Source organism: Contarinia nasturtii, unplaced genomic scaffold (assembly GCF_009176525.2).
Source record: "Contarinia nasturtii isolate CC-2019 unplaced genomic scaffold, AAFC_CNas_1.1 Cnas_scaffold_78, whole genome shotgun sequence".
Taxonomy (NCBI): domain Eukaryota; kingdom Metazoa; phylum Arthropoda; class Insecta; order Diptera; family Cecidomyiidae; genus Contarinia; species Contarinia nasturtii.
The window spans coordinates 651,582-669,556 of NW_022197436.1; the positions used below are offsets into that span (position 1 = coordinate 651,582).

General features: G+C 35.0%; 3 protein-coding genes across 3 annotated transcripts; 1 reads left to right on the forward strand and 2 right to left on the reverse strand.

Moving 5' to 3' along the window:
• Positions 1 to 9,938: 9,938 nt before the first annotated feature.
• Positions 9,939 to 11,744, reverse strand: LOC116346913 (ataxin-10). Its single transcript, XM_031777250.1, has 4 exons — positions 11,568 to 11,744; positions 10,419 to 11,496; positions 10,278 to 10,341; positions 9,939 to 10,156 (listed from the first exon to the last, which is right to left on the reverse strand). The coding sequence occupies exons 1-4, from the start codon at positions 11,651 to 11,653 to the stop codon at positions 9,993 to 9,995; spliced, it is 1,392 nt and encodes a 463-aa protein (XP_031633110.1). The 5' UTR covers positions 11,654 to 11,744; the 3' UTR covers positions 9,939 to 9,992.
• A 133-nt stretch (positions 11,745 to 11,877) lies between these two features.
• Positions 11,878 to 13,507, reverse strand: LOC116346982 (putative GPI-anchor transamidase). The gene is made up of 6 exons (XM_031777377.1): positions 13,307 to 13,507; positions 12,729 to 13,222; positions 12,499 to 12,616; positions 12,316 to 12,426; positions 12,083 to 12,243; positions 11,878 to 12,015 (listed from the first exon to the last, which is right to left on the reverse strand). The coding sequence occupies exons 1-6, from the start codon at positions 13,373 to 13,375 to the stop codon at positions 11,916 to 11,918; spliced, it is 1,053 nt and encodes a 350-aa protein (XP_031633237.1). The 5' UTR covers positions 13,376 to 13,507; the 3' UTR covers positions 11,878 to 11,915.
• A 354-nt stretch (positions 13,508 to 13,861) lies between these two features.
• LOC116346839 lies at positions 13,862 to 17,203 on the forward strand. The gene is made up of 2 exons (XM_031777121.1): positions 13,862 to 14,007; positions 14,156 to 17,203. Exon 2 carries the CDS (start codon positions 14,382 to 14,384, stop codon positions 16,872 to 16,874), a length of 2,493 nt encoding a protein of 830 aa, XP_031632981.1. The 5' UTR covers positions 13,862 to 14,007; positions 14,156 to 14,381; the 3' UTR covers positions 16,875 to 17,203.
• The last annotated feature ends 772 nt before the right edge of the window (positions 17,204 to 17,975 follow it).

A 17,975-nucleotide genomic window follows, 5' to 3' on the forward strand; every position in this document is an offset into this window, starting at 1 on the left:
TGTGCATCACCGTGTGTACTCTTTAATATATATATACAAAATACCATATACACGTTGTGTTTCAGTTGTTACGGTTGCGGTTGAGAAGGCTTCAATACTAACAAGCAAAATTGTTGTTCGATTGTTGTCGTTTTTTTGTGTGGACTTATTGATGCTGTTGTTGTAATTCCTTCTCTGGTTATTTTTTTCACGTGTATTATTCGCTTATCCTTCCTATTCGAAGCATCAATACTAGCCAAATGTGAAAAAAGCTATGTGGTCTTTTGTCATGTTTAGCGTTTGCTTTTTACCCGATCCATAAGATTCCGTTGTGTTTAGTTCATGATATTTTTTTTCTCTTCCATTTCGCATGTGTGTTTTCACGAAGCATTTTAGCATCGAAAAAAAAAATATTAACGAAAAAAAAAAACGAATCGCGCCTGTAAGCTTAGTCAATTCACAAGTAAAATGAAGATTGTAAATACGCAAAATTGACTTTCGACGAGACATTTGAACGCCATGGCTGCCGGTTCTGTTGCCATCATCACCGTAGCACAACAAAGGCCGACGCGTCGATCTTATAAGGATCCATTTACGCACTATTTAATTGACCGTATCTATCTAATCTCAATGGCGTGTGTGATACAATGCCATGACATTTGCTCGGCGACGGCAGAAGAGAAAGGGAGACACACACACACTAGCTCTCTATTGTGCCTCTTTCTCTTTCATCCTATAAGATTATTAAAAGTTGCAGTTCCTTTCAGTGTGTGTAATCGCCTCTTTTCTCGATCCTCTCTGGACGACTTGCCTTATCAAATGACCTGATGCATTTTAAAAGTGTCGGCATTTAATATTTTGTTTTCGATAGAGAAACGGAACGAATAGGACTGGAAAAAAATGTAAATGAAAATGAGAGCGATGTGTCCATTAGATAGCGTACCGCTGCGGGCCATTTTAAATATGTATATGCTCCAGAAGGTGAGTGAATAAAAAAAATGAAATTCCTTCTTCCTTCATTTGGGTTGATTTGTTTTACATGTGTGTGTGATGTTTTTTTTTCTTTTTTTATTCTTGCTGCAAGAATTCGTTGCTTTGCATCGTTTATTGGGCTTATTTGATTAAATGCTTTTAAATTGAAGGCAAACATAATGAAAGGGCAGAAAATGAAGACAAGAGATAACAAGACAAACAAACACGCGATTCCATTAGAAAATGGGACAGTCTTTTTATCCAAATTTCTCTCTCCTTCTTCCTCTATCTCTCTCTCTACATCTCTCCCTCTATCTCACACACACATTTTCATCAATATCATTCGTCTTGCATGCGACAATAGACAATCCAGATACATATGTTAATATTGTATCAATTCGATTTATATATATCTTTTCTCTCTCGATACAAACAATGGAATGATATTCACACACGAAAAAAATGGGATGAATAAAGAATTCACATTACCATGAAACCGGCAATGTTAAATTGACCATGGCACATAAACGAATATGATTATTTTGTATTCATCTTCGTTCAACAAAGCAAACCACATAAACAATAACAACAACAACAACAACAAAAAATAAGCTGGTAAATACTATCCGTTTCGATTTCAAAGTTTACGGTAGTGCGTTTTTATGCGATAATTTGAGTACGTTTTTCATCGTTTCGTCGTCGTTTTTTTTTAACGATCTCAATGCGCGCTATAATATAATAATATATTTGCTGCAATTAGCACAAAACTTAAATATTCATGCAGAAAATGTACGTGTGCAATTCAATTTAAATGCTCGAACTTAATGCAACGAGCAAATGGAATTACGGCATCTGCTGCAAATGAAGAGAAACATTCATGAGATGAGGTGATTTCACGTAAAATCGAGTCGAACCAGCTCTCGCTCTTTCACTTGCCTCTCACACATTTACAACAATCCTTTTTGCATTCATCTTCTGTTCACACATTAACTAACCGCTTTGTAAAATCGCTTTGTAACAACAACGCAGAATTAACAGGATTAATTGGACCTTTCTTTTTACACAATTCACAACACTGTAGCAATAACACATTGAAAAATGAAATCCAATTAGCATCACATTCGCTTTACAAAACATTTCGGCGACTGAAATATCCGGTATCATTCATGGATTTAAAAGATGCGATTTTTTGGCTGAATCAACTTTAAAGATTCGGAAGATTTTGATTTGAAGTGATTACAATTTCTAAGAAAACGCAATGATACTGCAAAAAAAATATACGGTAGTACACTTTGTTCATCTATTTCCAATGTTATGTGAATATATTTTTGATATGAAGCAGTGTTTCGTTTGAAGTGGAATATTTGCAAGATTTACTATTGTTATGAGATGTCTATGTTGAAAGCATGATGAGTGACAGTGGTATCCATGGTGGTTGCTTTGAATTTGGATAACCGTAAATTTGAATCTCGACTCGAATTCGATTCCCTTTCGGATTAAAAAATCGGATGAAAATTCTTTTGGTCATAGATTTCATATTACCCCCTTTGTGATTTTGAAAGAATTTCTTTCCATTTGCTAGGGTTTTTGAGTCGGAATTCTCCCACATCCCGTTCTTAAATCAAACCTCCTTAAATCATCAATTCAACTATGTAAAGAGTATATCAAAAACCCACCCCGAATTCGATAATCCGGTGGACACCTCCAATGATGAACAGAAGAAAAAGGAATGGTCAAGAAGTAAAAGGAGAAGAGCAGTTCTTCTACTCAATTAAAGAGTTATATATTTTTAGACAGAAATCTTGTCTTCCTGAAGCCACAGGAAAAAACTTATTCTCCTATTTTCTTCTTCATTTGCTGCTTCACCGCCTCTCCTTCTCCGAGAAACCGTGTCTGCCAAAAACTGATTTGTTATCTTAAATGGCAAACCTGGTCGACTACATTGACACCGGCACTGCGTATCATATACGAAATGATCAAGGGACAACATTTTATTTCAAAGCGTTGTTGTTTTTTCTTTTCAGATGAATTATAATTTGGATAAATTTGTCGTAAAAGGTTTGTTTTTTCATTTTACCAAATACACTGTGTGAATTTCACTGCGCACTTTGCGTGTATAAATCATAGAATTCGTAATAGAACAGTATGACCGGGATGCACTGAGTCAATGAAGCAATAATAAATTGGAATGTATGCATTAGTCAGGTCTCTCGAAAATGTGGTATAGAGTCGATTGACCAAATGTGTCACATTCGTTTTATTTATGGTGAATGTATTTTTCTGTAACACTACCTAATTCGCCATAACATTTATTTATTGTTATTAATTTGTATGATTATTGACATAATTGAAATTTATTGCCATCGAATTTGATATATATTTACAAGACAAACGGGCTGTGGTGTGCGACCAACCATTGGTATATGGTGTGTAAGTGTAAGGCAATATATGTTCAACATACATGAAAATGAATCAAGTACGTGCGTACACCGTTGAATTGAAAATGTGTTGTTGGTCATCGCATAAGAAGATGTAGGCAAATGAAAATATGGTGTAAAATATGTACGAGAAACCAGCCGAAAAAATGTAATTTTTTTTTATAATATCGTCATCGCTGAAAAAATAAAACCCATTGAACAAGAGCGAACTGGAGAGAGTGAGTGCAGAGTGAAAAATCCCACCGAATGTACTGGACATGCGGAGAAAAAAAAGAGTACGCAATTTCAACTTATCAACTTGTTCCACACACGTTGACTTATGAGTCAATACACACACACACACATACATATCTATGTATATATTCCCGAGAGAAATAAAAAGAGTGCGGCAGAAAAAATCAAAACATCCGACTGAAGCCATCTGAATGGCATCGAACCATCACAAAAGGAAATCAGACAGAGAAAGGAGATACACGGTGGAAAGAACGAACCTTTGTTGTGATTTAACAGAAAGTGTCCAGCGTGTGCTGTTTTTTTTCTACTCTGAATTTGTTCGTCGTAGCACTTAAGCCCGACGTATGAGAGCGATAGTGAGAAGAGTGACGAGAGAGTGAGCAAAAATGACCAAATCCGAATGCCACATGCATGGAGCACATACTAAACATGAAGAACGCAAGCGGTACACAAGAGACAGTGCTGGCAGTTCGACTACGCGACAGTAATAATAAAATTCAACACACAATCAATTGCACGAGAGTGCAACGAGCGTTGAGATATTCTTGTTGGCCACATTTTACATTTTGTTTGCAGTCGCGCGTTTCCCGTTTTATTTGCCATTTTTTTGTTGTTGTTGTTATTCGTTTCGTTTCGTTTCGCTTTGTTTGTTGTCATTATTGTCATTTATTGGTCCATTATCGCATTAATTATTTTATATTAAACGAAGCTATTTTTCAATGTAACATTGTCTTTCGTTTGCTTGTTAATGCCACACAGCACTCTTCAGCTACTCACATGTACACATACGTGGCTAGAGTTTGGCCTCGGCCAAAAGTGTGAGTTTGATAATGGAAACTCGATGGCCACAAAATGACTCGCTCTCTCTCTGTGTGTGTGATCAAACGAACTGAATATATGAGAAGATATCGGAATGAAAACATTTGGCATGTTGTTCGGCTCAACCAATAAATCATTATAAGTATAACCGTTGTTGACGGTTGCCGCTCAGAATCGAGCATACCAGGCAAACGAGAAGGCGCGCGCTCTCCTCCGTTGAGGATATAAAAATATTTTTATAAAGAGAGTGCACGTTATGAATTTGAAAAGAAGTTCGAAGGAGATACAAAAGAGAGCAGACATTATAATGAGATATTTTCAGCCAGATGAATCAGCTCAGCCAGATATCGTCAGGAGCTGAAATTTAGTGAAAACAATAGAAGTGTCTTTTATTGTCTTCACTCCATTTCAGCTCCTGACGATATCTGGCTGAGCTGATTCATTTCGCTGAAAATATCTCATTATAATGTCTGAAAGAGAGAGAGAGAGAGAGAGAGAGAGAGAGAGAAGGCGGTCGCGTTGCTGCCAACAATCACCAGATAAAATCATCATCGCGATGTATGGCGAATCGCACGCCGACAAATCGAATCATGAACAAATGGAACGTCTAATGACAAACGATCGACAAATAGTGCCATTTCTGCTGCTGCTGCTGCCGCCCCGCAAATGAACATGTTTAACGACTGATCAAATGCAATTACCACGTATATGAAGAGAGAGAAAAAACGGTCTAACAAATGCACTACATTCGATTATATATTTCAATATTTTGCTCGCTCTTCATCGATTGTTGTGAATTTGTCACAGCAAAGCGACCAATATGTTCAATAAAAAAAAAACACAAAAAAGTACTAACTCGATTAAAGAATGAGAGAACAAAAATACATTTAAATCTCGGACGAATTGAATGGACTGGTTCAGCGCGTTTGTGTTTTGTCATTTGTTCAACAAATTGCATTATTATTATTCATACATTTGCTCACCATCACTTCCATTCAAATCGTTGAACGTTGAATACAACAATTTACCGCTCAGATGTGATAAGAGTATGATGTGATCGAATTAAAATCAAATTGACAGTCACTCGTATTGTCTCTGAAAGCCCAACGCGTATTAATAACGGCATTTGGTAAAAATAAACTTGGGTATTTGTTCTTCATTTTTCATTCAATTTTATGAAGATAAAAAAAATTGCGCTTAATGAATTTTAAAGAAAAAAAAAAAAGTCAACTGAATTTGGTCAAATTTACATGTAATTTCGACACTGCGTGGTATTAAAATGATATAAATGGATAAATATCGATAGATGAGAGAGAAACTAGATTGTACAAAGTAATGAAAAAGTAATTAAAATGAATCAACAAGTGATTTGTCTAAGTCACGATTTCAAGCGATTCGGTCGTGTTTCAATTGAGTTTTAAAGCGATGACAAACAACAGTAAACGTTTTATTTTTTCTATTCCTCGGTCTTTATTTGATTTGTTTCAAGTATCTGATAAATATTTGTATTCGAATAGTTTAATCTCTAATTCTGTCTGCTGCCTACTGAAATTAATAATAATTGGGATAATAAAACGATTGCCAATGGAAACGAAATGAAAAACACCAACAAATCAATTTGACCAAATATGAATGGCGAAAAAAGTGTGCTCGCTTCCAATTGCACATAGAATTGTGTGGCTTTAAAAAAAAAAATAAACAAGTAGTCGAAAACTCGTGCACAAGAGTGGTTTGTTTGTGGTTTTGCCACAAGGTGACGAGAGGGTTATCCAAAGAGTGAGAAAGAAATCGCGGAAAAGTATACGGCCAAACAATCCCATTGGTTAAGATGTACACCTCTTGGCTAACAAGTTGCATTCAAATGATGCTGATTAAATAAATAAAATCGAATAAGCGGATAGAGAAAGAAAAAAAATATGTAGATTAATAAGCGCAAACCATTCGAATTTAGATGCAGATGCATCGTGATAAAAACGATGCGAAGTAAAATCAAACAAAGTATTTTTAGTGCATTCTTTTAATTGCCGTTTCATTTAGTCTCTATCATGCTTCACACCATTCAAAACCACATATTCATTGACAAAGATGTGGAACAAGAAGAAATGAGGAGGAATTTAAACATACACCAAAACAATTATCTTCGTGCTCGCTTCATTTGCGAAACCGATTCAAGTGAAAACATTTATGGCCCACAAAATGACAGAATCTTCGAAAAAAGGACCCAAAAAATAAAACGATCGATTTGTATAACTGCAAACGGTGATTATCACTGATTGCTGTACCATTTAATAATCACATCACAGGTGTGTGTATTTTTTTTTCTCGGCATAGTTCATCGTGTCAAGTGATTGCAATCATATGATAAGCAACACCAATAAATTCACCATCTTTATTTTTGATATTAATTTTTGATGAACATTTACAACAATCCGTTCGTAATCAACAAAACGAAATGCACATTGCATTGGCCGTCAATGATGTTTCGTTTTTTAGGTGGAACAAAATCGATTTGTCTTCGGAATTGAAATATAAATTTCACGTTAATAAAACTGAATAAACCAATGTCTGTTCGCATCTTTGTATAGGTAGGTGTGGTTAAAATATATGTATATTTTACTCTCTGTTTGGTTCTGTTAGCACATGAAGTATATGTGCACCTCTGGCGAATTAGCTCTTCTCTCACGCAGCAAATCGATTCGCAAGCGATCGAATCGAGGCACATTTGCCTCTATTACTCTCTCTTTCTCTCTCAGCATCGCACTCAAAAAATCGCTTGGGCATTACTATTATTCGCATGTGATACTCACATTTGTATTGTATTTTATATATTAAAATAAAACAAAAGCATTTATTGTATATATTATTTTCCATCACACTAAGGTGGTTTCGTCATACATTATAGCCTGCTATCTGATATTATACTATTATCAAACAAACTTACGATGATAAATCATTGGCTGCTACTTTTCAACAGATACACAAACATTGGCAATATATAATTTTTGTGTCAACAATTCCTTTCAGCAGCCACATCTTTTTCGTTTCCCACGTATGTGAATAAGAAAAAAATATACATTTTTGGAGCGTAAACAAAAATTCGTCCGAATCAAAGATATCATTTAAAATTGTTACTTCTAAATGAATTGAATAAGTTGGGCTCTGGTTCCCTTTCAACTTTATTGTTATCACTGCACTACATTGGCCTAAATAATGCAATTCAATTTGTATGTCACACTGTATTACGCCCCGCACATTTTTACAATCAATTTACGCTTTTATTCATTGTTTTTTACATTTCCGTTAAGCTCTGGCAGTTGTTTTTTCATCCACAAATTCAATTATTTTTTTGGATGTTTGTCGATTTTTTTTGTAAGAAAAACACAATTTTTTAAGTAAAACTCGAATTTCAATTTTTTTTTTGAGTAAAATGAACCACATGACATCATTCGAACAATAGATTAAGAGAGTCAGTATAATAGACACACAAATCCGCGTGGTGATAATGATTATTTTATTTAAACTGAGAAAAAAGAATCTAAAGTATCAGGTGCCATTAGAAGCAAGCTAGCAATGCCGACTGAATAAGAGGAGAGAGAAAAAAACAAATGCATAATGTGTGTGTGTTTATCATCGGTTGAAGTGTACACAATTACGATTTGTGAGTGATTTTATCAGGAGCTTTAATAAAGGTCGTGCATTGTAGAGATTTTTGTGAAGGGTTCACATCAGAGAGCAAGGGAGACAAGCGCATAGACAATATCCATCAAGTTAAAATGCGCCTACTTGGATTGGCGCCGTTATCACATGTTATTTACATTTTTTTCTGTATTCTCTCTCTCTCTCTCTCTCTCTCTCTCTCTCTCAAAATATTGATGAAAACCAGATGAGAGTGACTTTCCTTGAGCAGCAAGATCTTTTTGAATGCGATGAGGATATGAGGTGTTTTCGATTTGTTCTTGTTGGAGGCATTTTTATTATTATTGCATGATATTTGGTCTTGAAGAGCATACCACAACCAAATGCAATATGGTTCATTCATTCTATTTGATTCGGATAGTGAATTCGGTGCCATTGTGTTCATTGAAAGGATATCATCATTTTGATTGAGATAAGAATATCAAATAAATATAGACACAAAAACATACAATGAACATACTATTTTCGTTGAGTTCACACTGAACTATTGCATATTATGGAAAGAATGAAAATGAGAGAGAGAGAAAAAAAAAACAATTCAAACAAAAGTGTTTTTCTGAATAAAGATTGAAAAGTGCATGTTATGTTTATATCTGGAACAAATTCAGATTGTTTTGATGCAAGCATTGTGACGAGAAGAAAGGGCATGAATCGAATCGACCAAGTGAATGTTGAGATGTTGAGATAGACAGGCAATAAGAGAAGAGAAGAATAAAACTAACCATGTAATGGTTATGGAAACCTATCATTATGGAAAATTTAAATTCGATATCCATAATAACATGATGAGGAATATCAATTTTGGTGTGATCACTCTGTGGTCAAAGAGCCACATTTAAATTGTTTCCCTCTTTGAGAAATATCACAGCAGCTCAATAGCAAGAAGACAAAAGTGCCGAGATACTCCTTTAACTAAATGCGACGACGGCAACAACGACGACGGTGACGACGACGACACAAACATCAAACAAGCGCAAGCAGAACAACATCTCGAAAATACACGGAAGATGAGCACAAAAGCAAACACCAACAAACCACTTACTTCGACATAATTTCTATTCATTTTGGTTGATTATGCGCACATTATTTGTTATTCTGTTTTGTGCAGCCCTTCCATATACCATATTAAATCGGTTTCACAGAAATGCCCGCTTGTGCGATGATCAACCAACATATTGCCGATATGTTTTTTTTTTTTGGTGTAAGAGTCCACTTTGGTGCGCACATCGCACGAAAGGGCGAAGGAGAAAGATAGATTGGAGATAGAGAGAGAGAGAGAGAGAGAAAGGGAATGAGAGATGAAAAAGAAAAAAGCGAGAAACCGTCTTTCCTCTATTGATTATGGGTCACACCGATCATTCATGTCATACTAAAGTGTTACCAAGATGCAACTTTATGAATTAGCTGGAAAATATATATATATATATATTGTGAACATCGGAGATTTTAAGACGGAGAAGCAGACAATATGTTTGGATTTTGTCATCTGGATATTTTAGCTCATCTGGATAACGTTAGGCGATGATACGAAATGAAAACAATAGAAGTGATTGTTATGATTATGGTAGTATTTTTATGTCTAAACCATACAACAATCACTTCTATTGTTTTCACTCCATATCATCGCCTAACGTTATCCAGATGAGCTGAAATATCCAGGTGACAAAATCCAAATATATTGTCTGCGGAGAAGAAAAAAAGAGAAATAAATTGTAAAACAAAAACGATTGGATCGTGGTAGCAGTAAAGACTACAATTAATAAGCTATTTTTTTTGTTTTATTTTCGTCAACATGCATCTTTATTGGAAATTTGTTGATTTTTTTTTCATTCTTTGTTTCATTAAAAAATGTTTTTATTCATTTGGATTTATTCGAAGCGATCCTAAATCAAGGTTGAATTCTTTTAGAATGTCCGATTTGGAATCGCCCACTTTGGTTAACTGCCGAATTATTTCTTGATTCTCCATATTGTTTTCGCATAAATTACGAATAGCCAAAATACTCCATTCTTTAATCACTGCAACATGAAAATATATGAGAAAACAGTGCGTTCAAATTGTATAAGAAATTAATTTGATTGATGATTTATTGAAATGGAATGTGAGAGTCCCCCCAAAAAGGGCCCATAACATACTCACATGGATTTCGTGCATCCAATGCTGTGGAGTCGAGCACTGCTATTAAAAATTCCATTTCGCGTGCCTATAGAAAAGAATTTAGAGAGTGTATTTTTTTATGTTTCGCTGGTTTTTTTACATAAATTTTCTAAATTTTCTCACCAAATCTTGGTTTTCTTTATTTTTATATGCTAAATTGGCCAATGTTCGGATAAGCGTTGATTTCAATTGATACGATATATCGCGTTCGATGGAACAATCTTCATTTGAATTGGGCGCTAATTGGTTTAGTTTCTGTACGGGTGTAAAGATATTTGCAGCACTTTCGCGCTTTCCAATTTCATGAATTGAACGCAACAAACAGCCAACATTTATAAATAATGACGTATCTGATGATAAAACGAATGCGTATCGTTCATCGGACGTGGCACATGCAATTACTTCTAGCAAAGCGATCACTTCTTTTGGATGAATGGTATCGACGGTTGATGGTGTTTTTAGAACACAATCCGATTTCTTTTTGAATTCCTTGCAGATGAATTGCAACAACGGCGTCGAAATTACATCGTGACGAACGGCTTTCATGTGATCGGCAACATAGTAAATGAAATATAGTCGCTTTTCAGCTGGCACCAATCGATCGTACACCGATGCAATTGAACGGTATTTTGTGATTAGGTGTTCCATAAATAATTGATGAAAATCGTTACATTGTAGGTCGTGACCGTTTATGATGCATTGCAATAAAATTTCAACAATTTGCTTGACATCGATCGTACACAAAATTTCACTAATAAATATGTTGTAAAGAATCATGGTGCATTCACGATTATTTTCGGTGTCGCATACACAATTTAATTGTGATAGATGCGATGCAATACATTTTGACCAAATTTCACGTTGTGTTCCAGCATTTTGAACACAAATATTTGCAACGTATTGCCAACACATTTTTCGCGTCTTTTGTGATAGTCGAGATGCTTCGGATGAAAATAATATCGCATTGATTATGTCATACATATTGTACGATCCTAGTTCGAATGCAATTATTCGATTTTGTACCATGGCACCGGCCGCACAACTGTTTCGCAGCAATCGACAAGATTCACAGATCAAATCATCGAATGTGGACGGTTTATCGTTGACATTATCTGACCATAATAACTGGACACATTGTTGGAACACAGTCGCAATGGCCACAACCAAATCAATCACTTGATCAGTTTTCAACAGTTGATTTCTGGAATGAAAAAGATGCTCGCTTAGTTTTTCTTTTCGGCACAGAGTTGTTTTTTATTCAATCAATCTTACAGATCTGATGACTTTAGAATTTCGAGTAATTGGCCATATTCTCGAGACTTTAAAGTTGCAATCAATTGATCGGGGATAATAGACATTGCAAACGATAATCGCGAACATCAACCAGTGTGTGAGAGATTAAAGCGCGTGTTTTGTTTACAAATGCTCATAACTTTGACAAATCAAGACATGCTCGTCAATCCAGTGAATTTTCATTGCTAGCGCCATCTATTGACTTAATTCTTGTGCCTTTGTATAAAAGCTCTAATCATATAAACAATTGGTTGTTTTTTATTGTCAATTTTTTTTATTGAAAAATAGCATCACTTCTTTTGGTTTCTATTTGGTATTTCAAGTGATTCAGTTGAACAGTCGACTGGGAAATTGTTCATAGAATACATGAGAATGTTTTTCATTTAATAAACTGGCATAAAGTTTATCTTCCTCTTCAAAATTTGTTCTGAAACAATACAATCAATGGTTTGATTATGAAAATGTGACGAAAGACATGAGAACACACAACTTACTCTTCAATAAACATCGTCACATTGACTTCATTCGATGAAATTTCGGTCGGACGCAATGAACCAAAGAAATCAGTGATTGGCACTTTATTCGGATCTTTTGGATATAAATCCTTTCGAACGCCAACCGTTGATATACACTCACGTTTTGGACATACTTTTAGCTAAAAAAAGAAATCCAAATTCATCAAGAGGTCAATATGGAGTGAAACGAATGAATGAAATTCTAATCTTACAAATTCGCCGATGGTTCTCTTGCTATTTGGTTGGACTCGCTCCAAAAATTCCAAAGCATAGTAAGTGTATCGATCAATAATATAAACACCAATGGCCGGATCAACGTGATGCTATATGATAAATGGATGAAAATCAAATTAATCGATGTAATTCAAATGGTTTTTTTTGTTTCAATAACATACCGAAAGTGAATCCTCTCCCACCAAACTGCTGGCAACTGCTAGAATGTTGGGCGAATAAAATTTTTCATACATTGAAGCCGCCTGACACGTATCAATCATGAAGAAAATTTCATTATATCTGCAAATAAATGAAAAGTTCGTTTCTCATTCTGTTGCAATGAATTGGACGATGAAAGCTCGAAAATCTTCTTAATGTCACAAAAAGCGTATCGATTTAAATAAAAGAGTACCTTTGTTTTTGCCACATTTGCTCGAATGCGTCTGCCAGTTCATGGTTTGTGATCTCTTCGGAGTCTTGAAATTTCAAAAAGCCATCGCCACCATGACCAGTTAAATAGATGAGAATATTGCTGCCGGGATCGGTGAGCAGTTTCTTTGATCTTGGCGTCCCGGTTTGTGTTCGTCCGGTCAATAATCGTACAAAATTCTCAACCGTCACTTCATAACCGCGATAATCAACTTCAACATCATCTCCATACACATTAATGTGTTGATTTGCATTGTTAAAAACGGTGGCCGGACGTGGATTTCTTGCATTGCATGCCATGTCATCGGCAACCATTAGAATAATTTGACTGTCTGGAATTCCGAGACGTTTAACCGAACGATAAATTGACAGAACATTTGCGACATGACGATAGTTAAACCAAAACCGTGATGTGTCTACCAAAACTGCCCAATTATTTGTATGCGTACGAGCGTTTTCGGTAAATTTCTCTGGAATCTATATGAAAATTAAATGCACTTCATATATGATAGATAACATTCCAATTGAATTGACATCGATTCGATGTCATTCACAACATACTTGCAGATCATTTGCTGTGACTAATGCTGTAAATCCAATTAAAAATGCTACACTTAAATTAAAATACATGGCAAATGAAATCAAAAAAATAAATAGAAGAGAAAAATGATCCTAATTGTGATTTGTTTACGACAAATATTTCTTATTTGGTAATTTGATAAACAATTCGTTTTTCACAGTGGTATTTGTACGGCGGTTTGTCAAAGCGATGCGATTTTTCGCCACCACGCACATCAGCGCCATGAATTATTATGTCACTTTTATATGTCAAATAAATCGCATCATTTATTTAGAATTTTATATATTTCGTTGAATTTTTTCCCATCGTTCATCGAACGAAAAAAAAAAAATCAATTTGAAAAAACAAAAGAATAGAAAATATGCCGAATTGACAATTGAATAAAAAAAACGAAATCGAAAATGGCGCGAACATATGATTTTGCATGTGTGTGTGTTTGATGCGCGTAACGTATATTTTTATGTTTTTCGATACCGTCCCCGTGAATGATGTTTTCAAAATGAAATGAAGCGCACATTTATACGGTGCTGCCATCACATACGCATTAAACAAAACGACAAAGATGTCGACGTTTTTTTGGCATGTCAAGCAAGAGAACAAAACATATTAAGTTAAATTAAGCAAAATTGATTTTAGATTTCCGAATTTTTTTTTGCAAAAAGCTGTTGCCATATAATAACGGGTGAGTGTAAACAATTTTCCGAACGATAAAATACGATTGCATTGCGTTGAAACAGTGTCCAATAATTTGTTGTGCTTTTTTTCTCTCTTGTTTTTCTTTCGTTCTTTCTTTCTTTTGTACCATTTTTTTTTATATTATTGGTGTCCAGCTTATGCATTTAATCAGGCATTCAAAGGTACGCTTTGGGCAAAAGCACATACAATTGAACAACACAGAACAAAACAAAACAAACCGATTTAATTGAGTGAGTGGCCACACAACGCACGGCAACAATCGGCATCGGTATTATCAGCACATTTGAAAAAAAAACAAAAAAAAAATTGTACGGCGTTTGTTTGTTTGGCGCGCACAGCGACAACATATTAAATGGTTAAATGGTTGGTAGTCACGGATTCATAATGGAAACAACCGGCGATAAACTGGCAAAAAGTAATAGTCAACAATCGGATTTGTACAATTACAATTTGGATCATGTATATTGTTCGGATAATTCACGGTATCGCAGTGTAGGCACAACACATTTAAATTTAGCGGCAGCCGCCAATGATTTAAAATCATTACGCAAAGAGAATAAACAATTGCAAGCAATGTTGCTGCTGCATCTTGATTTGATTCAAGAGCAAAGCAATCAGCTCATAGCCAAAGATAAACAATTGTTACAGTTGAGAGAGGAGAATGCACAATTGCGACTGAAATGTGAACGAACAGTGACAACGCCAAATGAACGACGACAAAATAACAATCGGTATCATACGACAGCAACGACAACCGGTGGCGGTGGCCATTCAAGTGGAAAAGTGTTAAATACAAGTGGCGGTAGTCCAACAATTGATTCATATTTTACCGCTGTAACAACAACAGAATCAAAAGTGTCAATGCGTTCAACGCACCCAAGTGAAATGACATTGAGCGCCAAAAATAAATCACAAAATATCATCACAACAAATCAAATGTATCCATTGAATAGCAGCAATGATAGCATCGGTTTAACCGATGAAAATCATGCAATTAACGAAATTCGCAACAATCAAACAACGATTCCGATCAAAATTGAAATGAACACAACAACAACAAAATCACCAACTGACGAAATAAAAATGCATCCGCATGCCCTTAGTGAAATTGTCAAACATAATCGATTGAAAGCCATGACACCGACCACAAATCATACAATTCATAATAAATCACATCCAACCATTAAATATCGAGCCATTGAAAATAATATAATTGGCAACAACAATGGCAAACTCATCAGTAAAATAATATTGCAACGAAAAAAATCGGAAAATGGTGAAAAAATATTTGTGCGTACCAAAAATATTGATATAGGCAACAATAAAGTGAACTATGAAAAATGGAGCCCATTACGAACGATAAAAAGTGAAGTGGTACAAAATGAAATTGAGCCAATAATTTTTGAGCCAACGACAATGACGACGACACCGACAACAACAATGAAAACAACAACACCATCACCAAATTTAACACAAATGATTGACGACGACATGAGCTCGGATGCAATCGAAACAAATTATGTAGCACCATTATCAGTTGATGCTGATAATGATGATGACGATGATGAGGATATGAGTTCGCCACCATCTGTCCAAACAACATTCGATCATCATTCAGATTTATCGATCGATTGTCAAATTAATACCACCATTAAAGTTGAACAAGAAGAGATGCATGTGGAAGAAGAAGAAGTGGACGACAATGAGAATGATGATGACGACGACGACGACGAGGACGATAACGATATGCACCATTCACCAGTATACGATCCAAATAGTGCAATAGAAGATTCACAAGACACATCAAATGTTGAATCACCGCTGACGAATGAATCAATACCGCCACCATCAATGATGGTATCAAGTCCCATTGCATCAACCGTATCAACGTGTGATTTCAATCAAAGTGAATCGTATGCAGGAAGTTGTTTGGACAGTAATTCAATGACAACAGCATCAACAACGACACCAATGGTAACAATGTCAGCGATACCAGCAATAGCATTATCAACGACCGATCCAACAACAGAAATGAATCGATCGACAATTCTTTATCCATCATCAAGGCGACACATAACACGAAACACCTTTTTAACAACAAAAAAACCATACAAAATACGTGAATGGCAATTGGACGAAATTGAAGCCGAATTGAAACAAGAAATTACCGATGAAATTTGTCCAAATGAAAACGATAGTAATTTAGAATTGCCAAAATGGCGAACATGGGAAATGAGTAGTAACCGTGAGGCGCCGGTCACAGCACGTGAATGGGAAGATTTAAATGATGATGTATTTGCACGGCGACATGCTCGTTTCTTATTGGACGAACGAAAACGTAAAAAATGGGATGTACAGAGAATACGCGAACAGAGAACAATTGAACGACTGAAACGTCGACATTGCAAAGATGAACTAAATCAACAAAATAATTTCAATGAAATTTTCACATTTTTTCCAACGATCGATCAATTAAAAAGCATCAGTATCACCGATGATCTGCCGGTGACGGCATTTGGTGAATCAATTCCAATGCTTCAGCCGACTGAATTTGCGTTGCCTTGGCGAATTCATCAGTACAATACGATTGATTCATCATTTTTATTGGCCGCATCATCCATTGCCAACGATCCAATTCCGAAAAGTGAACAACTCAGTGCTCCCATATTTCATTCACGATCCAACAGTAATTGTAGCAGTGTAGCAAGTTTTGCAACCGTGGCCACGACGACGATAACAACGTCAACAATGACACCGTCATCCATTGTATTTTTGGCAAAGAAACGAGCCGGCCGCACGAGAATATTCATCTCACATACAAATCAACATTCAAACTCAAAAGCAAATACATGAAAATGCATTTTGTGTCCTGTACAGTTTAAGCATCATCCGCATCAAATGTAAAATCTCTCGCCCGGAAATAAAAACAACAACAACATAGCATGCGTCCGGTTCAATTCAAAACAAAAGCAAAATGTCGAGAAAAAAAAAAAACGAATGCACTGAGCGAGCCAGATAAAACACAAAAGCCTTTTCGTAATGCATAATTTATATAAATGGGTTTTTTAGTCAATTTATAACATAATTCCATTACTCATTTTTAATGTTTTTCTCCTTTTTTCTACGAAAACAAACAGAACATCATCTCAGCCATCATTAAATTCATAAAGTCACGAAAAATATGCGAAATATGTTTTTTTTTGTAAAATTTTGCACAACACAATTTAGTTAATTTATGTGTTTTTTTTATATATTCGGTTATAAGGCTATATTTCTTGTGTTTATTATTTTTCTTCTTTATTTTTTCCATTTTTTTTTTTCTATTTTCGTTTGCACATAATTCCGCTTGGCAAACGTCAAAATTTCACTGATCGAATCAGAAATAATATTGTAATATTGTGCAGACGTAAAATTGTAATGTCCTTGGAATATACTTCAATGATGATGCTTTCGAGTGCGATTGCAATTTTGAGTTGGCTCACATAATTTATCAAAATCGATCAGTGAACATTTGCAATAGGAATAAAAACAAATAATAAATATTGAAATTATTTAAAAAAATCCCAAAAATTAAAAAAAAAACGCTGGTAAACAGCGTTACCAAATTCCAAATTGAATTCCAAAAAATCAAAATGTTTATTGTTGTGATTGTCGTTTTGTCCGTTATTTGGTTTTCATTTGGATATATCGCCACCCGAAAAATTCGAAATCATTCTTGTCAAAAAATGTAAGAATATTAACTAAAATGTAGGAAAAAAAATATTGTGCCCCATGGAATTCATTTGATAAATGTTAGGATGATTTATATAGCCTTATTCATTTTGAGAGAATAACAAAAAATTTAAATGAAACTTCAGCTTAGTTTGTCATAAAACAGTGATAAAAATGGAAAATTCAAAGAAGATTCAAAGAAAAATAAATACAAATTGGAATTCGAAGAAAAAAAATAAAATA